Source organism: Mustela nigripes, chromosome 2, assembly GCF_022355385.1.
Source record: "Mustela nigripes isolate SB6536 chromosome 2, MUSNIG.SB6536, whole genome shotgun sequence".
In the NCBI taxonomy this organism is placed as follows: Eukaryota; Metazoa; Chordata; class Mammalia; order Carnivora; family Mustelidae; genus Mustela; species Mustela nigripes.
In genome coordinates this window covers 67,238,576-67,265,815 of record NC_081558.1, presented here as the reverse complement: position 1 = coordinate 67,265,815, position 27,240 = coordinate 67,238,576, and the positions used below count along the sequence as shown (strand labels likewise).

Sequence of the window (27,240 nt, the reverse complement as noted above, 5' to 3'; positions counted from 1 at the left end):
ATGGATTTTCAGGTGTTTGCAATCTTTAGATAAGCTATCTAGCTGATGTCCGGCTAGCTGAAGCAGTCTCAGCTTGCTACTTCTCCGCCATCTTGACTCCTCCCACTTTTGTTTTATGTTTTAAAGGACCTGAATAGAGGGGTGCCTGGAGGCTGAGTCGGTTGAACAGTCTGCCTTTGGCCCAGGTCATGATCCCAGAGTCCCAGAATCGAGCCCTGTATCAGGCTCCCTGCTCACTGGGGAGCCTGCTTCTCCCACTGCCCCTCCCCTCTGCTCATGGTTTCTCTCTCCCTCTCTCAAATAAATAAATGAAATCTTTTAAAAAATAAATAAATAAAAGACCTGAATGGAGGCATTTGAATTCCTGAGGAAGTGGTGAGGAGCAAATTGAAATATAGCTCTAGTTTTCTTCTCTTCTTTCTTTATGGTTTTCTTATTCTACTGAAATGACCCTTGGCCAAGATATAGGCTAAGTTGAAAGATGTCTAAATGGAAATTCAGGAAATCATCTGTCTGTAGCTCCATAGTAAATCTTGACATTGCTATATCAGATTCACTCACCATATTCTTTAGGAATGTGTTGGCTTACTATTGGGTCTTTAGTTACTACCCCATGTGAATTTTAGAATCAGTTAGTAAAGTTGCACTAGAAACTCGGGGCTTTTATTGGAATTACATTGAGTGTCCTCTTTTTGTTTTTTCCATTTTATTTTACTTTATTTCTTTTTAGTGTTCCAAAATTCATTGTTTATACACCACACCCAGCGCTCCATGCAACATGTGCCCTCCATAATATCCACCACAGTCTCTCATGGTTTGTCTCCCTCCGATTTCCCCCAAGTCACTTCTCTCCATCTCCCAATGTCCTCTGTGTTATTCTTTATGCTCCACAAGTAAGTGAAACCATATGGTAATTGATTGTCTCTGCTTGACTTATTTCACTCAGCATAATCTCTTCCAGTCCTGTCCATGTTGATACAAAAGTTGAGTATTCATCCTTTGACGGAGGCATAATACTCCATTGTATATATGAACCATATCTTCTTTCTCCATTCGTCCGTTGAAGGGCATCTTGGTTCTTTCCACAGTTTGGCAACTATGGCCATTGCTTCTATGAACATTAGGGTACAGATAGCCCTTCTTTCCACTACATCAGTACCTTTGGGGTAAATACCCAGTGATGCAATTGCAGAGTCATAGGGAAGCTCTGTTTTTCTTAAGGAATCTCCACACTGTTTTCCAAAGTGGCTGCACCAACTTGCTTTCCCACCAGCAGTGTAAGAGGGTTCCCCTTTCTCCACATCCTTTCCAACACACGTTGTTTATTGTCTTGTTCATTTTTGCCATTCTAACTGGCATAAGGTGGTATCTCAATGTGGTTTTGATTTGAATCTTAAATCTCCCTGATTGCTAATGATGATGAACATTTTTTCGTGTGTCTGTTAGCCATTTGTATGTCTTCTTTGGAGAAGTGTCTGTTCACGTCTTCTGCCCATTTTTTGACGTGATTATCTATTTTGTGTGTATCCTCTTTTTGGGGGAAGACTCGATATCTTTATAATGACCTCTTTTACCCATGAAAATTGTTTTTTTTTTTTTTTTAAGATTTTATGTATTTATTTGAGAGAGGGAAAGTGAGTGAGTGAGCACCAGTGGAGGGAGAGGGAGAGTGAGAAGTATGCTCTCTGCTGAGTAGGGAGCCTGATGTGGGGCTCTATTCCAGGACCCTGGGGTCATGACCTGAGCCGAAGGCAGACACTTAACTGACTGAGCCACCCAAGGTGCTCCTGTGCTTTCTTTAATGTGTTTCATTATGTTTCATTATTTTCTCCCAATAGGTCTTACACACATTTTGTAAGAATTATTTTCATAGTTAAGAGTATAAATGCTATTTATTATTTTTAAAATTATGCTTTCTGATATATTGAAATGAAATGGCATTTTGGATATTGATTTTGTGGCCAACCTGCTTATAATTCAAAACATTTTTCTGCAGTTGATGGATTCTTTTAGGTTTTCTCTATATATATGGTAGTCCCTCCTCATATCCACTGGGGGACACATTTCCAAGACACCCTAGCAGATGCTGGAAATAGCAGAGAGTACCTATATATACATACACAGTGTTTTCCCTTATACATACATACCTATGATAAAGCTTAATTTATGTTAGGCACCATAAGAAATTAACAGTAATAATAAGGCAGAACATTTATAACAATATACTATAATAAAAGTTATGTGAATGTGGTCTCGCTTAAAATCTCCTTGTGCTATACTTACCCTTCTTGTGATGATGTGGGATGAAGTGATGAGATGAAGTGAGGTTAATGATGTAGGCATTGTAACATAGTGTTAGGCTATTATTGATTTCTGAAGAGGATTATCTACTTCTGAACCACATTCGACCTTGGGTAATTCAGGCTGTGGAAGGCAAAACTGGGGATAACAGAGGACTACTGTATAATACTACCAGAAAATAAAGATAGTATTCCTCCTTCTTTCCAGTTCTTTAGTTTTGCTTGTTTTGGGTGCATTGGCTAAGACTCTTAGGATGAGGTTGAGTAAGAGTGTGGGCATTGAGTTGTTCTTTTTGTTTCACGGGTATGTTCATTTCACTATTAGGAATCACACTTCCTGTAGTTTTTTGGTTTTTTTTATAACTTTTTACTGTAAAGAATTTTGAACGTACATAAAGGTAGGCAGAATAAAATAACAAATCCACTCACAACACTCATCTGTCCATGGCTAATCATGCTTATCATTTTGTCACAAATCACAGATACATTGTTTCATCAATGAAACTTTTTTACTTAGTGTCTTGAAGATAAATATTCTTTAAAAAAATTGTTGGTGTGCATGGGTGGCTCAGGCAGTTAAGGGTCCAACTCTTGACCTTAGCTCAGGTCTTGATCTCAGGGTCTTGACTTAAAGACTAGTTGGTTTCCCAACTGGGCATGGAGCCCACATTTAAAATATATGTATATATTAAAAAATTGTTAACCTCACTACCATTATCAAATGTAAAAAAAAATTCCTTGATATCAAATATGCAGGGTCAAATTTCCAATTTTTAACGTATCATACAGATTTTTAAATTCGTCATTTTATTTATTTGTTTATTTTAGTGGGCTCCCACCCAGCATGGAGGTCAGTGTGGGGCTTGAATTCATGACCCTGAGATCAAGACCTAAGCTGAAACCAAGAATTGAACACTTTACTGACTGAGCTACCCAGGCTCCCCTTTAATTATTTCAAGAAAAATCAGGATCCACATAAGATTTCCACATTGTGATTCATTAATATATTAATTTCCTGTTGCTGCTGTAACAAGTTACCAACACTTAGTAGCCGAAAACAACATAGATTTATTTTCTTATAGTTTTAGAGCTCAATTTCTAAATGGGTTTCATTGGGATAAAATCAAGGTTTCAGCAAGATTGTAAAGATGTATTCTTCTAAAGAACTTCAAGGTGATGATTTTCCATATTCTGGAAACTGCACGCATTTCTTGGCTTTAAGGCCTCTTCCTCTGTCTTCAGAGCCAGCAGTATAGCACCTTCAGATCTTTCTGACTACTGCTTTTATCATTGCAGCTCTGCATCCTCTCCTGCCTCTCTTTTATGAGGGATCTTGTGATATATTGGGCCCAGGATAACACAAAGTAATTTCCCCATTTTAAGACCTTCACCACATCTTTAAAGTTCTTTTTACCGCATAAGTAACATACCCACAGGTCTTAGAGGTTAGGATATGGACACCTTTAGGTGTCTTTCTTTGAGTTTGTTTCTCCCTCAGTGTCTCTTTTTAAACATTCCTGGATTTTATTTGTAGATTTTTAAAAAAATTCTTGATTTTATTTGTAGAGTTTCCCACAGTTGTGTTTTGCTGATTTCATTCCTATGATGTTAGTTCCTCTCTATATCCTATAAATTGGTAGTTGGACCTATAGCTTGGTCAGATTCAGTGCCGCCCACTGCCCCTGACCCCAGGAGGTACATAATATCAAGAAAGCACTTAAAGTGTGACAGTATCTTTTTATGGTGTTAGCAACCATTAATGTTCAGTGTTTAGATCCCTTAATTCATTAGGGTTTGCAAAATGATACTCTAATTTTGTCATTCCTTCACCTAGACCATTTATTTCTATTTGGTTACTCATTGGCATAGTTTATAATAGAAAGGCAGACATACCTCATTTTGTTTGCCTTACATTATTGTGCTTCTTAGATACAGCATTTTTCACAAATTGAAGGTTTGTGGCAACCGTACATTAAACAAGTCCATTGGTGCCCTTTTCCCAACAGCATTTGGTTACTTCGTTATCACGATGTTACTTTTTGGTAATTCTTGCAGTATTTCTGATTTTTTTGTTATAATGTGTTAGGATGATCTGTAATCAGTGATCTCTGATGTTACTATTGTAATTGTTGGAACCACCCCCATTCAAAATGGCATACTTAATCAATAAAAGTGTTCTTACTGCTCCACTGACCAGTCATTTTCTGTTTTTCTCCCTCTCCCTCTTTCTTGAGGCCCAACCATATTGAAATGAGGCCAGTTAATAGCTGTACAATGGCCTCTAAATGTTCAAGTGAAAGAAAGAGTTGTGTGTCTCTCACATTAAATCAAAAGCTAGAAATGATTAAGCTTAGTGAGGAAGGCAAATCAAAAGCTGAGACAGGCCAAAAGCTGGGCCTCTTGTGACAAACAGCCAACTTGTGACTGCAAAGGAAAGGTTCTTGAAGGAAATTAAAAGTGCTACTCTGGTGAACACACAGATGATAAGAAAGCAACATGGCTTTATTGCTGATACAGAGACAGAGTTTTTGTGGTCTGGATAGAAGATCAAAGTGACCACATCACTCCCTGAAGCCAGAGCGTTGTCCAAGGCCCTAACTCTCCTCAGTTCTGTGAAGGCTGAGATTGGTGAGGAAGCTGCGAATGTTTGAAGCCAGAAGTTGGTTCATGAGGTTTAAGGAAAGAAGCCCCCTCCATAACAATGAATGGTGGAGCAGCAAAGTGCTGGTACAGAAGTTCCACCAAATCATTCAGAAAATCTAGCTAGGATGATGCATGAAGGTAGCTACACTAAACAACAGATTTTCAATGTAGACGGAACAACTTTATATTAGCAATAAGATGCCATCTAGGACTTTGACAGCTAGAGAGGAGAGGTCAATGCCTGGCTTCAAATGACAGGGTAACTCTCTTGTTATGGGATAACGAAGCCTGTGACTTCAAGGTGAAGCCACCGCTTCACTTACCATTGTGAAAATCCCAAGGCCCTTCAGAATTATGCTAAATCTACTCTCCTGTTGCTCCATAAATGGAACAACAAAGCCTGGGGGGAGAGCACATGTATTTTCAACATGGTTTCCTGAATAATTTAAACCACTGCTGAAGCCTACTGCTAAGGAAAAAAAGATTCCTTTCAAAATACTACTGTTTATTGACAATGTGCCTGATCACCCAAGAGCTGCAATGGAGATGTTCAATGAGAGTTACTGTTGTCTTCATGCCTGCTAACACAATATCCATTCTGCAGCCTATGGATCAAGGAGTGATTTTTTTAAAAAAGATTTTATTTATTTATTTGACAGAGATCATAAGTAGGCAGAGAGGCATGCAGAGAGAGAGAGAGAGAGAGAGAGGAGGAAGCAGGCCCCCTGCGGAGCAGAGAGCCCGATGTGGGGCTCCATCCCAGGACCCTGGGATCATGACCTGAGCCAAAGGCAGAGGCTTTAACCCACTGAGCCACCTAGGCGCCCCCTCAAGGAGTAATTTTGATTTTAAAGTCTTATTTAAGAAACATACTTCGTAAGACTATAGCTGCCATAGATGGTGATTCTGTGATGGATGTGGGCAAAGTAAATTGAAAGCCTTTTGGAAAGGATTCACCCTTTTAGATGCCAAGAACATTCCTGATTCCTGGGAAGAGATCAAAATATCAACATAAACAGGAGTTTGGAATTTGATGGCTTTGAGGTGTTCAGTGGAGGGCATAACTGCCGATGTGGTAGAAATAGCAATAGAACTAGAATTAGAAGTGGAGTCTTCTCTGCACAGTAACTTTTTATCTTGGTCTAGTCCCAATGATTTATTTTTGCTTTTGTTTCCCTTGCCTCAGGAGACATACAGAGGTTGCTATAGCCAGTATCAAAGAAGTTAAACCTATGTTCTCTCCTAGGACTTTCATGGTTTCAGGTCTTACAGTTAGGTCTTTGATCATTTTGAGTTTATTTTTGTGTAAGGTGTAAGACAGTGCTTCAGTTTCATTCTTTTGCATGTTGCTTTCTAGTTTTCCTAACACCATTTGTTGAAGAGACTTTTTCCCACTGGGTATTCTGGTGGGTTAAATAGGTGATGGCTATTAAAGAATGTAGTGATGAGCACAGAGTGATGTAAGTGTTGAATTACTACATTGTACACCTGAAACTCATATAACACTGTATGTAAACTAACTGGAATTAAACGCCTGGGTGGCTCAGTGGGTTAAGCCGCTGCCTTCTGCTCAGATCATGATCTCAGGGTCCTGGGATCGAGTCCCGCATCGGGCTCTCTGCTTAGCGGGGAGCCTGCTTCCTCCTCTCTCTCTGCCTGCCTCTCTGCCTACTTGTGTTCTCTCTCTGTCAAATAAATAAATAAAATCTTAAAAAAAAAAAAAAAAGAAAGAAAGGATTCTAAAAATGTGGTTCAGTTGCTACAGTTTCATGATAGAACTTGAGCACATGAGGAGTTGCTTCTTATGAATGAGGAAATAGTTTTTCTTGGGATGGTGTCTACTCCTGGTGAAGATGTTATGAAGATTGTTGAAATGACAGCAAAAGATTTAAAATATTACATACATTTAGATGATAAGCAGCATCAGAGTTTGAGAATATTGACTTCAATTTTGAAAGAAATTCTGTAGGTAAAAATGCTATCAAAAGCATCACATGCTACAGAGAAATCATTTCATGAAAGGAAAAGTCAATTGTGGCAAACTTTATTATCTTATTTTTAAGAAATTGCCACAGCCACCCGAGCCTTTAGCAACCACCACACTGATTGGTCAGCAGCCATCAACATTGAGGCAGGACCTTCCACCAGCCAAAAGATTACAACTTGCTGGAAGCTTAGATAACGGCTAATATTTTTTAGCAGTATTTTATTTTTAAGTAAGCTATTCACTTTTCTTAAGACATAATGATATTGCATGCTTACTACAGCAAAATGCAGGGTAAACATGACTTTTTTATATGCACTGGGAAATGAAAAAATTCACTTGACTCACTTTGTTGCGATATTCCCTTTATTTCAGTGGTCTGGAACAGAATCCACAGTATTTCTGAGGTATGCCTGTAGTTCATATGATTCTTTCCTTTCACTTACTAATTGTCAAAAAATTAAGGTGGTCTTTTAAGCATCCTCCAATATTGGCCAAATAGTTTTTATCATTATGAATTTTTGCATTTAAACATATCTAGTGTGTTTTAAGACAGTGCAGTTATTATCCTTGTTAATATTTAAATATTGTATCTTGACATGACCCTAGTAATCTCTTATAGTGTATTTACTAGCTGGTATCACAAAATGTCCTATTTCCTGCTTCTACCCTGGAATCAGCCACTTCTCTTGTTCTTTTTAGTGGGAAATAGTATATATGTGAGTGCTTGTGGAACTCACTGTTACTTGTTTGTTTATAGATTTTTTTCAATGAACAGGATAGGTTGTATCTTAATTTTGAAGAAAAGTATATCATGAGTTCAAAGTGATTCTAATTTAGTTTCAGGACTGCATTTTTTTTCTAATACTACTTCTGTATGTCTTCTGTCTCCTTCAATCAAAAAGATTTCTAAAAGTGTTGAAGTTTCTTTTTAAAGAGTTTAGTGTATGTTCTTAGGGTATATCCCCCTGGAGAGAGATAATCAAAGTACTATAGTCTAAAGTCACTTGAAATAGTCTTCTGTGTGGTTATAATGCTAATTTAGTATGCGCTTAGGTTCACTTATTTTGTTTTCAATGAAATAGTGTATTCAAAATCGTCTGGCTTCCTTCTCTATTCCTTATAGTCTGTTCCTAACCATAAAATTTTTTTCCTGATTATTATTCCATTTCTGTTATTTTTTTTTAAATATTTTATTTATTTATTTGACAGAGTCACAGCAAGAGAGGGAACACAAGCAGGGGGAGTGGAAGAGGGAGAAGCACGCTTCCCGGTGGGGAGTGGAAGAGGGAGAAGCAGGCTTCCCGCTGAGCAAGGAGCCCAATGTGGGGCTCAATCCCAGGACCCTGGGATCATGACCTCCTCCAAAGGCAGACACTTAACAACTGAGCCACCAGGTGCCCCTCCATTGCTGTTATTTTTAGTAAACATTTCTAACTATATCTACTTGTAGTACTCTCTGAATATATATGCATTGTCCCAACTTGCTTGTTTCACTTAACAATTTATCATGGAGGTACACCTGGGTGGTTCAGTTGATTAAGCGTCTGGCTCTTGATTTTGGCTCAGATAATGATCTCAGAGTCATGAGATCAAGACTCAAGTGGGGCTCCACACTCAGCGGGGAGACTGCTTGAGATTCTCTCCCTCTCTCCCCCTGCTCACTCTCTCTCACTAAAATAAATATATCTTACAACAATATCGTGGAGGTTATTACGTAGCAGAATTAAGGTAGTCCTCATTGTTATTTTTAAAGTGTTATAGTACCCTATATTATAGATATACTATAGTTTATCAAATCTGTCTCATATTGATGTTTGGGTAGTTTCTGGTCTCATACAATGAATAATATTTACATGTTCTTTAATAATTTTGTTAGTGTATCTTAGGGATAGATTCCTAAGTGAGATCTTACCAAGAATTCATGTTTTTCCTGCTTATTTGAGATACTGCTTTTATCATCTGTAAAGTCTATTAAGTCTGTAAGTCTATTTGTAGATTTTTCAATTATGTTTTAACAGCTTTATTGATATAATTTACATACTACACAATTTAGTCAACTGAAGTGTACAGTTCATTGATTTTTTAAGTATATTTATAGATATGCACAACCATCAGCACAGTTAATTTTAGAATATTTCCATCGCCTCAAGAAGATCCCTGTACCCTTTTGGAGATACCACCTTATCCCCCCACATTCCTTAGTTCTAGGCAACCACTGATTTGCTTTCTATCTTTAAAAGTTTGCCTATTCTGGACATTTCTTATAAATTTAATCATACAACATCTGATCATATGTGACTTTTTTGTTTCATTTAACAGTGTTTTCAAGGTTCATTCATATTGTAACATACACCAATCAGTTCTATTTAAGACCATGTTTTTTATTGAGTGCATACATCACATTTTCTTTATCCATCAGTTGAAGGACATGTGGGCTTTTGCACCTTTTAGCTATTATGAATAATGCTGTAATGAACATTGGCTTTCAGGTATCTGTGTGTGTGTGTCCTACTTTAATTCCTTTGGATATATACCTAAGAGTGGAATTATAATTAAGTCACTCAGAGTTTTTGTAACACCCTTCACTTTATACCTTCCCTTTTTTCCTGTGCTTCATACAGGGTTTTTCTCCCATGTTCTCTTCTCCGATGGTAAACTGCTCCTTACACTGTCTTTGCTAATCTGGATTTGGGGAGTGGGAGTGTTCTCTGTTTTTCTGGTCCAGCTTCAGTCTTAGGACCCCCTTGTTCTTGAGTTTGGGGGATGAGACTTTAACAGAAATCCTGATTCTCCTCAACTGTAGACTTCTAATCATTTGAGCCCAGGAAGATTTTCTGCTTCTCCCTCTGAAGTAGAGAACTTTTTTTCTTTTCTTTTTGCTCAGCAGCAGTGAGTTTTTACCTGTGTCCTAAGGTGACAGTTTTTGTCTTTCTCTCAATAGCTTTAGATCTTTATTTCTTACGAGTTTGGGAAAGGAAAGGTTTGTGCCTTTCCTACATAGGCAACTGCCTCCCTCTGTCAGACCTGTACAGCCAAGAGATACTTTTTCCAATTTTGAGTGTCCAGTGGAGGTTTGTGGAGAAAGAGCCTGTAAATGGGTGTCTCTCCTTTTGTGTCTCTGGCTACTAGGGTTTATGTATTTTCATGCTAACCTACATCCAGCTATTAACAATGAATTAAATATAGTTGAACTCTTAACCCACTTGTATCACATTTTCATTTTCCTTCTGTCCACAGCCACATGTGTCCTATTGCTTATGTCCCATCTCTTCGGGGATATCTGTCTTTCCTTAAATTTCAGGCTAGTTGATTATCCTACAACTGATGGATTTCTGATGGAATCAAGAATAGATATGGTTCTATAGATTATTTGGCTTTTTCTTCTTACAGTGGGAGTGGTATTGTTTTCTGGTGTTTGTTATCCTAGACAAAAGCTGGAATTTCTATATAATTAAAGGTGCTGTTATTTTGACTTTCATTAGGAAACATTTCACCATTATAGGAAAGTTGCGTGTATAGTCCATAAACTTCTTTGTACCCTTCACCTAATTTACCATTTACTAACATGGTAACTCGCTATCTTCCTGCCATATTTATACATCATCATTATTATTATTATTGAACCATTTGAGAACAGGGTGCCCTAATCTTATCACCCTTTATCGCCTGAACACTTCAGTGTCCTTATTTTTTTAAAAAACTTGATAATATATGAAGATCTTTGTATGTCAGTGATTATAATTGATATGAAAGAAGACATTGGTACTTTGTATTCATTAAAATTTCTTTCTGTCTGTAGGTATCATTAATGGGACTGGAAATTTTAAGTGCCTTTGTGGACAGATTATCAACACGATTTAAGTCCTATGTAGTAATGGGTAAGTTAACTTTACTTAAAAATTATTGTAGGTTTTGACATACTGACTTTTTTTCCCCTCATCATTTTTAATAGAATTCTTTCTCTGTGAATGCAAAAATGTAATTTTGTACAACCCAGAGATCTACTTAGCATTTTAGGTTGCCTAGACATAAAATATTTTAAGCCTATTTAAATATTTCCTTTGAGTCAAAAAAAAAAAGCATAAAACACACTAAATATACTATTGATAGATTTTTTACTTCATATTTTAAAATGTTTTACTGTAACTTTTAATTTTTTGTTACATTAAAAATTTATTACAGCACGACTTTCTCTTTCTCTTTAATTATTCGTTTATTTTTTCCCTTTTAAAATTTTTATTTGAATTCCAGGTAACATGCAGTGTAATATTGGTTTCAAGAGTAGAATTCAGTGATTCATCACTTACATAGAACACCCAGTGTTTATCATAACAAGGGCCCTTCGTAATACCCATCACCCATCTAGCCTACCCCCCAACCCACTTCCCTCCATCAAAACTCAGTTTGTTCTCTGTTGTTAGAATCTCTTGTGGTTTGTTTCCCTCTCCTTTTTTTCCTACCCTTCCCATATGTTCATCTGTTCTGTTTCTTAAATTCCACATGTAAGTGAAGTCATACGGTATTTGTCTTTCTCTGACTTAATTCACTTAACATAATATACTGTAGATCCATCCATGTCATTGCACATCGTAAAGATATCATTCTTTTTGATGGCCGAGTAATATTCCATTATATAGAGACTCACATCCCCCACATCTTCTTTATCCATTCATCAGTTGATGGACATTTGGGCTTTTGCCATAGTTTAGCTATTGTTGATGATGTTGCTGTAAACATCATGGTGCATGTCCCCTTTCGAATCACTGTTTGTATCCTTTGTGTAAATACCTAGCAGTACAGTTGCTAGGTCATAGGGTAGCTCTATTTCTAACTTTTTGAGGACCCTCCATACTGTTTTCCAGAGTGGCTGCTCCAGTTTGCATTCCTACAGCACCAGTTGTTAGACTATATGTTGCAGATGAATATTTTGTAAAATACAATGAAAGTAAATTACAGCAAAGTGAAAAGGAAAAAAATTCAAGGCTCAATTTTTTGTTCTTGGGTTCAGTAAATAAAATTATTTTGATCAGATTGTTTTTAAACTTTTATGTTATAAACACTCTCAATTTTTTTTTTTTTACCACAGTTGTAGACTGATCTGGGCTCCCAGCCATACTTTGAGGTGCACTTACAGTAGTGTGTTTGTAGTACAGTACAGTATACTAATACAGTGCTTTTCTTTGTGTAGTGGTTAGGGTTACATTGATTTTGACCTGCTTTCTAAACCTGAGTGACCTTCATTTGTCTTTTGGAGTGCTTTGATGAGTACATTTGGTTCCTGTTATGTGGAAATATCTAAAGGGGAAAGAAAAGAAATATTTAAGGGAAACTTCAGATGTTTGTGATTTTTCTTTAATGAATTAATGCTTCATAATGCTACACTTATTTTTGAATTATCTTTGGTCAGCTTTTTATTCATGTTTGGTATAATACTGCTTTCTTCTTTTTATTTTTATTGTTTAGCTATCCTTTTAGCAGAAGCATCTTAGTGGGTTTCCCTTTATTATTCCCTTTTTAATCAATACCTGCTTCTAGTTACGTATCTTGCTTATTTTTTTTAGCACAAGGAGGGCTAAATGGGGTTTGATGCTCCGACTGCCTCCCAGTACTGTCCTGCTTTCAGAACTTCTGTTTGGTTGTCCTTTGGTGTTCTGATTCTCTCAGCGTGTATGTCCCTTCTGCCTCTCAGTAGCCTTATTTATCAGTGATCTTTAGCAAGTACTCTTTTCCACTTTAGCTAATCAGAAACTTGCTCACTCTTGCTAGTTCTGGCCTAATTTATTCCTAATTTGTGCTGTTCTTTCTTTTTGAAACCCTCTCCTCTTGGGGCACCTGGGTGGCATAGTCAGTTAAGTGTCTGGCTCTTGGTTTTGGCTTAGGTTGTGTGATCTCAGGGTCCTGACATTGAGCCCCACATCAGATTCCATGTGGAGTCTGCTTGAGACACTTTCTGCCCCTCCTCTCTTCTCTCTCTCTCAAATACATAAATCTTAAAAAAAAAAAGAAAAGAAAAGAACTCCTGTTTTTCTCTTTAAAAGATTTACTTCAGATTCCAGTGTCTGGGAGCTTTTCATATTAACCTTACCCTACACTGAAGTTTTCTTTACTCCATGATTCTTACACCCTATTAAATTGCTTTTATTCATATTTCATGTGTGTTCTCCATATATCTACATAGGCTTATATGTGTAATTTTTTTTATCTTCTTATCTACTCTTTTTGTGCATTAATATTAGCCAGTATCATTTTTACTTTGAACCCTTCATACATGTTCATCATTTTCCTTGGTGAAACTTGAACTTGTTAATAGATGAGAGTCAGTGTGATATAATAGGTAAATTTTATCATTACTTTTCTACCATATATTGCCTACTTATCATCCATTTATTAGGCCTTATCTGCTTTACATATATGAGAGATTATCCTTACACTGTTTCTAATTTGTATAGTAGCTCTGTAAGTTAGGCAGTATATCTCTGTACTCTGAAGGAGGTATGGTATTAAACCAAGAGTCCCAGGGTTAACTTTCTTGTTTTACTCTGTCTTAGAACTTAGCCAAACCATGTTAGGAGCCTTTCTGTAAAAGGAAGGAATTGAATGAAGTTATGTGTGGAAGGTTTTTATTTATTTATTTATTTATTTATTTATTTATTTATTTTTATTTAGGATTTTTAATTTACTTATTTGTCAGAGAGAGAAAGAGAGAGTACCAGCGAACACATACAGGGAAGCATCGGGCAGGGGGAGAAGCAAGCTCTTCACTAAGCAGAGACCCTGATGTGGGTCCTAGGACCCTGGGATCATAACCTGAGCTGAAGGCAGACGCTTAACTGACTGAGCCACCCAGGATTCTGTGTGGATTATTTAAATCCTGATTATTTGTGTGACTTTGGGCAAGGTATTTAATGCCTTTGGGCCTTCTCTATCAAATGGGCCTATTCTATTTCGTTATGTGTGGAAGGTTTTTTCATAGGATTGTTACGGGGTTGACATGAGATAATTCAGTGCTTAGTACATAATAATATTTAATATTTATTGTTTATTGCTGTCTTCTGCCTCATAGAAGCTATTGGAACCAGAGTCCCACAGCAGCCAATCCTACAGGTGTCGATTTTCTCTGATGTTAATAATACATCAGATAAATACAAGTGTTTATATTATTCTAACTGACAGGTACTTCGGTTGCCTCCTGATCAGGCTTGTAATGTTATGGCAGGGACTTTCTTCTTACATAGTCATTTCCTTGATTAAGCTTGGGTTTTTGGATGATATCATTTCATTTGGTATAGTAGGCTTCTCATCCTAGTCGAATTTTCTTCCAAAATGAATGTAATTTCTTTTTTCCTTAAGTGTTATTTATTATTATTACATCAGTCTGCTCGTTATATTCTAGAACATATTTGCATCAACTTACTTACGCACTTAATTATAATTGTCTGTAAATAAATGAGAGAAAATCCATTTCTTAATTTCATTTCTTCCTTCCCTTGTTTAAACTAGGCCTCAGCCTTCATTGCCCAGGGGAAAAGAAGGCTATAGTTCATATCAAAAGAGAAACAAAAGTTAATTTCTTTGCCTTCCAACCTGTAGAATGATACTAGCAATGGTGGGGGGGGGGGAGTGGTAGGTAATACAGAGTGCTTACTCAGTGCTCTTCACTCTAAGTGGTTTACATTTATTCTCTTTTTAATTTTCAGTTCATCTTCTGAGGTGAGTACTGCTGCAGACTTAATGGTTAAGGATATAAAGACAAAAGGAGATGAAATATTGTGGCCACACACCTCATAACACCCCACAAGGGGAAGTGGTAGTTTAAGGGTTTACAGAAAGATAATTTTGACTTTGAGATATTTTTGCCAAATGAGTGGACTTTAGAACCTGTATCCTCTCAGTTCTATCTTCCTCTCCCTTTCCCTTCAGCCTCACCCTCAATAGATGTGATTTCTTTGTGGCTTTGTTGATTTATAGTTATAAAAACCTTTCTTATGAAAACTTTCCAAGAATGGACTCTTACCTGCTTTTTCTCCCTCCTTTCATGAAATAGTGCCACAGTCTTGGACATAGTAGAGAAAAACTTCAATCCGGGGGCCTAGGCTTTTATTTTTGTCAGTTGAGTAATATGTCATACATACATAAGTGTGTATTACACATGTAATTGCACACCAACACCTGTCTGTCCCCAGGTAGAGAAACTAGAACTCTGTCATCCTAGATACTTCCTCTCTGCATTCCTGATGACACCTCCCTCCCTCTGCCAGGGGTGACCACAGACAGGACCTTTTAGATAACCATTCCCTGCTAGAGCTTGACTAGCCATACACATTTCTAAATAGGGTAATATTTCGTCTTGCCTGTTTTTTGAACGTTATCATAAGTGGATATCATGTTGTATGCCTGCTTTTGAAACTTTCTTCTCTGTTATTTTTGATTAGTCTTATGAGTAAAGAAAATAATTTGCTTACCTTAACTTTTCATTTATGGAAACAAACTGTTTATAATTTTGTAAAATATAGCTTACAATGGAGATGAATTATAAATGTTTACTCTTTCTCTTGCCTTTCTCTAGTTATTGTAGCTTTAATAGACAGAATGGGAGATGCCAAAGACAAGGTTCGAGATGAAGCTCAGGCTCTGATGCTGAAGTTAATGGATCAAGTAGCACCACCTGTGGTAGGCCTTCATTTTCAAACTTACAGTTTTCTAATCAGTGTTGAAATATCGGTAAAAAGAGCTGGTAATTACAGCAAGTCAGTGAAGCCCCGGGGGACAGGAAAGCTGGAATTTTAAATACTAAATTATTGTTAATTCTTTAAAGAAATTGAAATTTAAGATAAAATATCAGGGGGCGCCTGGGTGGCTCAGTGGGTTAAAGCCTCTGCCTTCGGCTCAGGTCATGATCTCAGGGTCCTGGGATCGAGCCCCGCATCGGGCTCTCTGCTCAGCAGGGAGCCTGCTTCCTCCTCTCCCTCTGCCTGCTTCTCTGCCTACTTGTGAGCTCTGTCTGTCAAATAAATAAATAAAATCTTTAAAAAAAAAAAAGATAAAATATCAGTATTTAGCTTTTTGGGGATTTTTTGCCTTTCTTTTTCCTATTTTCTACTCTTTGACATCTTTTACAAAGCTAACTCAGAGATTCTGCTGGATACTTTTTCTTACTTGCAGATAATACAGTGTTCACTGAGAAAGCTCATTTTGAGAACTACTGAAGTTATATTAATTTGTGCAACTTTTACAGCAAGAAGAAAATTTTTTATTTGAACAGGTGGTGACTAATTGTATAAGGCATATATTCTATGATACTGATTTGTGTTTTATGAATACGGTAGAATAAATTAACCCCTATGGAGATGTTTTGAAAGGAAAGCAGAAAGGGGCACCTGGATGGCTCAGTCAATTAAGCATCTGTCTTTTGATCTCAGCTCAGGTCTTGATCTCAGGGTTGTGAGTTCAAGTTCCATGTTGTACTCCATGCTGGGCATGGAGCATATGTGAAAAGTATGACAATAAATTGACATGTAAACAGAAATTTATAGAGTAGCTCATGTTAAGTAGAAAAAAAGCCTGGAATTTATAATATATGCAATGGTATTATGGGTTATTACCTAAAATACAGTTTTAAAATTATAAAACTTATTGCATATGTTTTATAAAAAATTGCAAAAATAAACTGTTTGCCCAGATATTTTATAGAATGAAGTCCTTATTAATAGTTTGGTGGGTATCCTTCAACACTTGTTTAGTGGTTCAAATTTTAACTCATTTTTGACATGCTGTTATAAGAAATTCTCTAAGGAACATCCTTGACATGTCTTTGGATATAAATATAAAATAGTGTTCCAGAGATGGTGTTGCTGCATCAGGTTATTCACACTTAAGATTTTCTGAGTAAACTTCCAAGTTACTTTCTAGAAAGATTGGCAGAAAGAGAAGTATTAGTAGAATTGAATAAAGAGTCCAAGAAGAGGTATATGTGTGTATGTGTTCATGGATCTAATAAATGGTAAGGGTGGTGTTTCTAAATGTGGAGAAAGGATTGATTGAGTCAGTTGACTGTATGTTTAGAAGAATAAAGTTGGTTCCTTCCTACACTAAATTCATATAATTGCTATGGAATATCCGTACAGGTGATATATGCTTTTTTAAAAAGGAAGTTTTAGTAGATACCAATAAAATGACTTTTATCAAATAATGTTTCTGTATTTGGATCCAGTGCTAAAGTGAGAAAAGCCTGAATTATAAAGTGTTGAAAAAGCTGTTCCATGTGACAATTTGGAGTAGTTGCTAAGCAACATTGGACCTTTTAAATGCTTACTGGACTACTAGGCTTATAATGGTAGCATTGTTGTTGGGAGATTTCTAAAGCTTAGAAAGAATTTTGTGTCCGTGGAAATCTTAAGGTTTTTAGGTATTGGACATAGTTTTTCTGAAAATAACTGAAACCTAAAGTGAAAGATACTAAATAAAAACTAAAAATGTGATTAAGGTACTTTAAAATGAGTGAGAGCAACATTAGTACAAATTTGGCTTAGGAAAGCTTGTAGAGGGGCGCCTGGGTGGCTCAGTCGTTAAATGTCTGCCTTCAGCTTAGGTCATGATCCCAGGGTCCTAGAATCAAGCCCCGCATTGGGGGTCCCCTGCTCAGCGGGAAGCCTGCTTCTCCCTCTCACACTGCTTGTTGTGTTCCCTCTCTCCCTGTCTCCCTCTCTCTCTGTCTCTGTCAGATAAATAAATATATTCTTTTAAAAAAAATTGTAGAGAAGTAAAGTCTGATGGGAAAATTCAGTTATTTAAAGTTGGTGATAGGGTTGGGAATAAAAAAAGATTATAACTTGAGTAATATAATTTTTTGCTATACTTGTTTACTTTTCTTTTAAATAGTACATTTGGGAACAGTTGGCTTCTGGTTTTAAGCACAAGAATTTTCGATCTCGAGAAGGCGTGTGTCTGTGTCTTATTGAAACCCTAAACATGTAAGTTTTATGATTACTGAAAATAGCTATCTTGTTTTTTGTTTTTCTAAAAGGAAAGAACAATATCCATTTCATAAAACTTGAAGGAAGTTATGGAAATAACATTTTAAATAGTTATTAATTGATTTTTGGTATGAGAGCTTTTATTTGATTTTATACCTTCAGCTGTTAAATTTTTGTGTGTATATTAATTTAAAATTATTAGTGATAAGAAGTGTTTCTCTTTTTTTTAATAGTGCTACCCAAAATAGATGATTGTATAAGAAGTATGTTGATATAACTTAGGTTCTGGATCCAGTTTGGAATTGTTTTCACTCCATGGTATTTCAGATATTATAGCCATTTCCCCCCAGCTAGGTTTTCTAGACCAGTGTGGATGGTTACCCAAATCACAGACTGAACAAGACTCTTCCAGGTAACTATACAGTGAATCAGGTACCAGTATGTAGAGCTCTGACAGCATAGAGCCACAGAGCTCAGAACTCCAGTCTGAAGAAGTTGTTGGGGCTTTTGATCTCTTTCTGGATTATTTGTTCAAGTTCTATGCAACAAGATAGGTGATACATAGTAGCTTTCAACTTTTCCTGTAGTGTTACTTCCTTTTTTCTAACTATACCTTCATTTATTTTCTTTTACTCCACTTGGTCCTTTCTGCCATCTAGAGCTTGTAAGTGCATTCAGTTTTGCACAACTTACGTGGTTTTTGGCTCTTCTGTCATTTGCTTTCAACCCATGACCTCATCAAATATTATAACCTTTATAAATAAAGGTTTTATTGGAATGCAAATTTGAGACCCAGCATCTAAAAAAAAAGTTAAGTATTTTAAAGCAAAAGCTCAAATTTTCCTGAGTGATCAGTAAGTTATTAGGTGTAAGAGTGCCATTGGTTGAACATTTTGTTCTCTTGGATCATGTGTTGACAGTTTTCATTGTCAGTCATGGTTTTTCAAGTTTGCATATTTCACATTGTTTAGAATTAGTTTTTGCTTGTGTCTGATGTCCTTCATGTTTTAATGATGTGTACCCATGCTCCCCACAATGTTTGTCTTATTGATATAGACAAGAAGAAAGTGTAAGGTTATTTTGTTTACTGTTTGATTAAAACCAAATTCTCTTTATTTTTGTTTCAAATTATATTTAGTTTTGGGGCTCAGCCACTAGTTCTCAGCAAGCTGGTACCACATTTGTGTATCCTATTTGGAGATTCCAACAGTCAGGTAAAATTTTACTTACATTCAAGCATTGACTAATTTTTTTGGCTATCTCTTCTTTCCTAGCGCCCTTACTCCACTTAAAAAAAAGAAGAGGGCAGGTGGAGCTGGGTAGTGAAATCAAGATTTCACCTCACTTTTTCTCTTAAAATCCACCAAAGTTACTTTCTGAGAACGCATTTTATTCACATAAGTTGCTTAAGTTTTACTCGTTTGGCTAGTGTTAAGGATATATGGAACCAAAAGGATAGATCTTGGGTTTGAAAGACTAAGTGACAAAGAACTTGATTCCTTTTTATAGTTCTTTTATTTGTTATTTGTGAGGACAGGTTGTCAGTGTCCTTTCTTCATTCCTGAATGTGGTTGCATAACAACAGCTTTTTACAAAAGTCATAACCCTATATTTAACAGAGGAAATTTGTAATTTCTTTACTTGAGCTATGTATGCTGTAGGCATAATACAGAGGTGTATCCTGGATCTTGTCCATCTTAGTGGATTTGAACCTTGACTGTAACCTTTTTGTCATAGCTTGGGCATTTGGAATAACTCTAGATAAAGTATTCCTTGCTATTAGACGTTGGCTCTCCCTCTGGAAGTTTGAAGAGAGTTCTATTACCTCTTTATTTGTTCTTTGTGACCTTTGCAAGGGAACTGGAGCTGTCTTCCAAATTCTTGTCTTGAGGCCACATGTTTTTTCTTTTAATTGTGCTAAAATATACACAACATAAAATTTACCTTTCCATTCATTTTTTAGTTTATAATTCATTGGCGTTAAGTACATTCACGCTGTTGTGCAACCATCACCGCCATCCATTTCCAGAACTTTTTCATCTTCCAAACTCTGTACCCGTTAAATAATAACTCCCCATTCTTCCCAACCCCCCAGCTCCTGACAATCACGTTTTACTTTCTCTCCATATGATTATACTACTCTAGGTACTCCATGAAAGTAGAACCATACAATTCGTCCTTTTGTATCTGGCATATTTCACATAGCATAATGTCTTCAAAGTTCATCTCTATTGTAGCATGTGTCAGAATTTCTGCCCTTCCCTTTTTAAGGCTGAATAATATTCCACTGTATGTGTATACCACATTTTGTTCATACATTCATCCTTAGGTGGATATTTGGGTTTGCTCCACCTTTTGGCTATCGTAAAGAATGATGCTATGAAAACTGGTGTTGAGTTCAGACCACATTCCTGAAGGGCAGTTTTATTCCAGGGAAATATATTGGCCACAATAAAATTTGTATTCATAGACTTATTGGCAGTTCTTTGTGCAGTCTTACTGCAAAAAGAAGATTTTTAAAAAGCCGCATTAGTAACTTTTATATACATGTTTCTTAGATTTCTACAAAACCTTTTACAAGTTTTCTCTAGAGTTTTCTCAGCAGGTCCTCTTGGTTTTTGTTACTGACCTGCCAAAATCTCTTAGGGGTTTAGAAGCATTAAAACCAACTGAGAACTTTAAGTTGTAATGGTGTCTTAAGATGACATATTTTATTATGTCTCATCTAAGCTAAAGTTCTGAATTCCTTGACAGGTGAGAGATGCTGCAGTATTAGCTATAGTGGAGATCTATAGACATGTGGGAGAGAGAGTGAGGGTGGATCTCTGTAAGAGAGGAATTCCTCCTGCTAGGTAAGTCTTGCTAAATTTTTTTTTTTTTTTTTTTTTGGCTACTCATTTTGTAAGTTTTAATTTCATGTATGTTTGTTTTAAATAGTTCAGTTTTCTGAGATTTTTAAAAGTCACAAGATATGGGTGCCTGGGTGGTTCAGTTGGTTAAATGTCTGCCTTCAGCTCAGGTCATAATCCCAGACTCCTGGGATTAAGTCCCATATCCAGTTCCTTGCTCAACAGAGAGCCTGCTTCTCCCTCTCCCTCTCCCTCTGCTATTACCTCTGCTTGTATTCTCTTGCTCTCTCTGTCAAATAAATAAAATCTTTTAAAAAAATAAAATAAAATTCACAAGTTACAAAAAGATGTGTAGGTTTTCACGTTTAAAAAGTTCTTTACATCCTGCAATTTTTTTGGACACTGTTTGATTATATATTCATATATTATTTAATATGTAACTAAATATCATCCAGGAAACTGTCTTTTGATACCAGACAGTAATAATCATTACTTGGAAGATGCTTAATCAAGAATTTAGCAAAAATGGGGCACCTTGGTGGCTCAGTGGGTTAAAGCCTCTGCCTTCAGCTCAGGTCATGATCTCAGGGTCCTGGGATAGAGCCCCCATCTGGTTCTCTGCTCAGCAGGGAGCCTGCTTCCCCGCCCCCCCCCTGCCTGCCTCTCTGCCTACTTGTTATCTCTCTATCAAATAAATAAATAAAATCTTAAAAAAAAAGAATTTAGTAAAAATATTAATCTACTCATTAAATATTTTTTTTGAGTGCCTCCTGTTGAAAGGTATTACACAAGATACTGGATAACAGAAAGCTATATAAGAATTAGTCACTACGGGGGCACCTGGGTGGCTTATTTGGTTAAGCATCTGCCTTCAGCTCAGGTCATGATCTCAGGGTCCTGGGATTAAGTCCCACCTCCGGCTCCCTTTTCAGCAGAGTCTCCTTCTCCCTCTCCCTCTGCCATTCCCCCTGCTTATACTCTCTGGTTCTACCTCTCTGTCAAATAAATAAGTAAAATCTTAAAAAAAAAAGTCACTACTCTTAAAATCTAGTCAAATCAAAAGGAAAATTAAGAATATCTGAGTACAGTGGCATCAGTTAAATCAGTAAAAATCTCATTGATGAGCTTTTCATGTATCAGAACATTTTTTCCAAAGGTAATTTTTTTCCTTTAGTACTTTTCAGAGTTTCTATTTTTGTTAAAGATATTACTCCAGTTAAATTTTTTGGTAATCCTATTTTAGTCCCATTTTAAGGGGACTCAGAAGGATTTCTTTTAACTTTTTATTACTGAAAATTTCAAACATAGACTGAAGTAGACAATAGTGTAATGAACTTCATGTACCCATACCCAGCTTCAACAATTAAAAACTCATGGCCAGTTTTGTATGTTATAATCTTACCTACTTACTCTTGTTTTATTTTGAAGCAAATCCCAAGTCATTTTATTTCATCTGTTATTCAGTGCATTCAGTACTAGCATCACAACTTAAAGTTTTTTTTGCAAATAGTTCTATAAATCAGATATCCAGTCAGCATTCAAATTTCCAGTTGTTTCATAAACGTCGTAAGTCTGTATATATGTTTATAGTTTTCTTTGAATCCATATCCAAATAACAACAAATAGTTGGTAAATTCTTACAAGTCTTTGTAAATCTTTATGTACCTCCAACACTTTTTTCTCTTGTGTTTATTTGTTGAACAAGGTAGGTAATTTATCCTGTAAAGTTTCCCATATTCCAAATATTGCTGGTTCTTTTTCTGTGGTATCATTTAACATATCCTTTTGTCTTTATATCCTACAAATTGGTAGTTGGATCTCAAGGCTTGATTTGAGTTTTGGTGGTAGGGGGTGGGGTGTCAGGAGATGGAAGACTACTTCAGAGGGATGTTCTAACTCTCATCATATCTGGCTATCTCTCTTACCATGTAGTTTTTTTCTAGTACTAATTATTTTTTTATAATAAGATAGTCCATTAAATGTGCATTTTGTTTACTTACTCATTTTCTACTTCCAGGGCTAACAATTTCATTTGAGTAAACTTTACATCATTTTATGTAAATGAAAGAAATGATATTAATGTAATGTATTTATGTGTATGTGTATATGTATGTATATTCCATTATATATTTTGAAATTTCTATCTAAAAATTTTTAATAAATAATTTATGATTTTATGCAAGTATGACATCCATACAGAAATGTATGTAAATCATGAGTATACAGTTCTGTAAATTATCATAAAGTGAATACACCCATGTATCCACATAGGTGGCAAAGTTGAATATTATAATCTAGAAGCTTCCCTAATTCCTTCTTAATTCTTGAATTTTTGAATTTTATATAAATGGAATCATATAGTATGTGCTCTTTTGTGTCTGGCTTTTTTCAGTTAATGTTGTTATTATTATTTCTTAGAGATTTATTTACTTATTTTGGGGGGGTGCAGAGGAAGAAAATCCTTAAGCAGACCCACTGCTGAGCTGGGAACCCACCATAGGACTCAATCCTACAACCCTGAGAGTATGACCTGAACTAAAACTGAGAGTTGTTCAACCATCTGAGTCACCCAGGTGCCCCTTGTTGTTTTAATTCATTTGGAATGTTGGATCTGGCTATAGTTGTTTCATTTTCATTGCCATTTACTTTTTTATGAATAAGTCCTACTTTATGAATCCATACTAATGATGGACTTGTGAGTTATTTTCAGTTTGTAGCTCTTTAGAATAATGCTATTAAAAACATTCTTGTACATGTCTTTTGGTGTACATGTGTGTTCGTCTCTTAATCTAAGAGTGGGATTGCTGGGCCATCTGGTATGTTCACCTATAATTGATAATTGACAGTTTTCCAGAGTGGTTGTAACCATTTATTTTCTTGCTGACACTGTTTGCAAGTTCCTGTTATTCTACATTTTCAGTGATATTTAGCATTATTAGTCTGAATCTTAATAATTTTAGGTTTCTGGTGTATGTGTTTTCATTATAGTGGTAATCTGCATTTTTCTGATAACTAATAAAGAGAAGAACCATTTCATGTATTTATCATTCATTTGGATATGTTCTTTCAAAGTGTCTTTTCAGGTCTTTTGCTATTTTTGAAAACTGAATGGTCTGTCACTTTTTAAAAATTGATTAGGAGGGGGCGCCTGAGTGGCTCAGTGGGTTAAGCCTCTGCCTTTGGCTCGGGTCATGATCTTAGGGTCCTGGGATCGAGTCCCGCATCGGCTCTCTGCTCAGTGGGGAGCCTGCTCCCCCCCACCGCCCCGCTGCTTCTCTGCCTACTTGTGAACTCTCTCTGTCAAATAAATAAATAAAATCTTTTGAAAAAAATTGATTAGGGGGACTTTTTAACATACATTCTAGGTACAAGCCCATTGTCAGCTATGTATATGTTTCAGGTATCTTCTCCCACCTTGTGATTTGCCTTTTTACTTTTTTGATGGTGTCTTTTAATGTACGTAAGTTTTTAATTTTGATGTAGCTTTTGGTCATTTCCTTTATGATTAGACATTTCTGTGCCCAGTTTAAGAAATCTTTACTTACCCTAATAACTTAAAGGACATTCTCTGGGCGATTGTCATGAAGTTTTATTCACATTTAGATTTATAGTCCATGTGGTATTTTCTTTGAAAATGGTGTGAAATGGGGGTTCAGAGCTTTCTGTCCTCAGTTTCCTACTCCTATTTTGCTACTCTAAGTGTTATTTTCATGCTTCTTAATATCTTGTTCTGCCATTTTCCCCAAAGAGCTCTCCTGGATACTATCCTTTATGTACTTGACCTCCGCGGTCTTCATTCTGAGGTGTCCCACCTTCCAATTCCAGTGTTCCCTCTCCCATTTCATCTTGTCCACATCTTGTCTCTGGGCATCTTGTTCTGCTGTCTCCCTTAGACTCTGGAAGATACTGTTCTGTAGGATGAAGCAACCTGTGTCTTTAAACTGAAGTGCTTGCTTTCAGATTTGTGAATATTTTTATTTGTTGTGAATGTTTTATTTGTTGAATTCAGTGGGGGTAGGAGGCTAAGGTTTAGAAATCACATTATGATGAGTGTCTAGAAGGTTTTCAACTCTAAAAAACATCTATGTTTTAAAGATTTTATTTATTTATTTGACAGAGATCACAAGTAGGCAGAGCAGCAGGCATAGGGAAAAGGGGAAGCAGGCTCCCTCCTGAGCAGAGAGCCCAACATGGGGCTCAATCCCAGGACCCTGGAATCATGACCCAAGCTGAAGGCAGAGGCCTCAACCCACTGAGCCACTCAGGAGCCTCTAAAAAACATATATTGTTAAGATAGAAAGTGTCTGCATTCTCAGTTTACAACTAAGAACTGACAGGATATGGGGGCGCCAGGGTGGCTCATTGGGTTAAAGCCTCTGCCTTCAGCTCAGGTCATGATCCCAGGATTCTGGGATCGAGCCCCGAATTGGGCTCTCTGCTCGTTGAAGAGCCTGCTTCCCTCTCTCTCTGCCTTCCTCTCTGCCTACTTGTGATCTCTGTCTATGAAATAAATAAATAAAATCTTAAAAAAAAAAAAAAAAGAAGGAAGGAAATGACAGGATATGGACCATGGCTTAACTAAGGTTGTAAAAATGACACTATGACAGAAACATTAAGTCATAACATAACATAAGTCAGAGAACATGTGGCAGTTAAAAACAAAATGACAATGGCCCTCTTTCTTTCCCCAAATCTCTAAGTTCTGACTTTAAGAATAAATCATATCATAGGGGCACCTAGGTGACCCAGTCAGTTAAGTATCTGACTCATGATTTCAGCTCAGGTCATAATCTCAGACTCCTGAGATTGAGCGCCATGTTGGGCTTTGTGCTGAGCGTGGAACCTGCTTGAGATTTTTTTTCTCTCCCTCTCCCCCTCCTTCCCCTCCTGTGCTTGCTTTCTCTCTGTCTCTCAAAAAATAAATAAATAAATCATAGCATGATATATTGGAAAGTAAAAGCAAAGCAGACTAAAAAATACTGCTATCAGCATGATACCATTTTGATCTGAAGAAAATTTATATATGAATACAAACCATCAGCACACAATTCAAAAAAAATTGGATGGTGGAATTGTGTTTGGGTTTTTTTCTTTGTTCCTAATTATGTTTCCTAGTTTTCTTTTATAATGAAAGTACACTGCTTTTGTAATAAGAAACACATTGTTAACTAAAAAAAGAAGTGATACCAGAAGTATAGAAAGTACTTCTGAATATAATCAGAAACAGTAACAGAATTGGTGTTGAAAGAAAGTAGGTTAATAGAGAAGATGTTAGTGTTAGTCTTATCCGTATCACCTTAGTTTCTGTCGTTTTATATTTCATTGTTTTTATGTTTGCCTTATGTTTTCTTTGCATGAGTTCATGTACTTTTTAAAGAGGTCTTGGTGACTGAGTACATTTATTATAAGGTTGTAACAAGTATTTTTGATGGGTTTGGAGAACTAATTTTATGAGGAAACATGAAACTGTGTGCATGTAGGTGCTGCCTGTGTTTGGTTGCTTCTGTACTCAAGCAGGATGGGCTTGGTGTTTTCTCTCAGTAAGTGAGAGTTGTAAAAGAGAGTTGTATGAAACTGAATTCCTGAACATACTTTTCTCAGGGAGGTGGTCAAGGAAATTGTTTCTATTTAAACTGTATAAAACAAAATGTATTCTTTATTCCCAGGTTAGAGGTGATTTTTGCCAAATTTGATGAAGTGCAAAAGTCAGGCGGTATGATTTTGAGTGTCTGCAAAGGTAAGAATAAATAAGTTATTTCACTTGTCAAACATTTCTAAGATTATTTAGCAAAGTTTTAGATACTAAAATGTGTTTTCAAATCAACTATTAAATCACTCAGCAGATTTGATTTTGTGGCTTGAAGCTTAATTAGGGTATAAGAAAGTCTTTAGATACTGCTAATTATTATCTATTCTTTGACTCTTTAAGAGTAACTGAAAATTTAATTTTGGGTCAGTTATGTAAAATGATACTGTTCTTTTGGCTTATTTTTTGTAGCTTCTGGGTTGAAGATTTGTTGACCCTCTTGCCTTCCATGTTCCTTGCATAAAATAGTTTTATTCCAAAAGTAATTGTTTTACTTAGTTGTTTTTAATAAAAGTTTTGGGGTTGGTGGGCTTTATTTCACTTATGTGTAGACTCTCAGTGATGATACTGGTGAAGAGACATAGAAGTAGAAACTTTACCAGCATGATCGTCTGGCTTCTCAATTGGAATTCAAGGTGGTTTCAGGTCAATATCTGGCACTTAACTCAGTTTTGTAAGGTTGCTAGATTGTGTTTGCTTTTAGTGGGTGACATTTACCCAGATTTTAGTTTTTATCCATGTATGTGAAAAGTATATTCTATTTCCAAAGATAACATAGGTTTTTCTTCCTAGGAAAGTAGGTTCCTATTAAAGAGAGTTGGGTAGGAAGGCACCTGGGTGGTTCAGTCTGTTAAGTGTCAGCTCTTAGTTTTGGCTCAGGTCATGATCTCAAGGCCTGAAC

At 36.3% G+C, this 27,240-nt stretch overlaps 1 protein-coding gene across 36 annotated transcripts in view; it reads left to right on the top strand.

Moving 5' to 3' along the window:
* The window catches only part of CLASP2 (cytoplasmic linker associated protein 2), a 185,624-nt gene that overhangs the window by 4,922 nt on the left and 153,462 nt on the right, over nucleotides 1–27,240 (top strand). For all 36 annotated transcript variants that reach the window (XM_059390640.1, XM_059390644.1, XM_059390642.1 and 33 more), the window contains exons 2-7: nucleotides 10,730–10,808; nucleotides 15,497–15,600; nucleotides 17,809–17,900; nucleotides 19,042–19,117; nucleotides 20,658–20,755; nucleotides 26,419–26,489. In XM_059390640.1, the coding sequence (XP_059246623.1) occupies nucleotides 10,730–10,808; nucleotides 15,497–15,600; nucleotides 17,809–17,900; nucleotides 19,042–19,117; nucleotides 20,658–20,755; nucleotides 26,419–26,489 (520 nt within the window). The remainder of the gene's footprint in view (nucleotides 1–10,729; nucleotides 10,809–15,496; nucleotides 15,601–17,808; nucleotides 17,901–19,041; nucleotides 19,118–20,657; nucleotides 20,756–26,418; nucleotides 26,490–27,240) is intronic.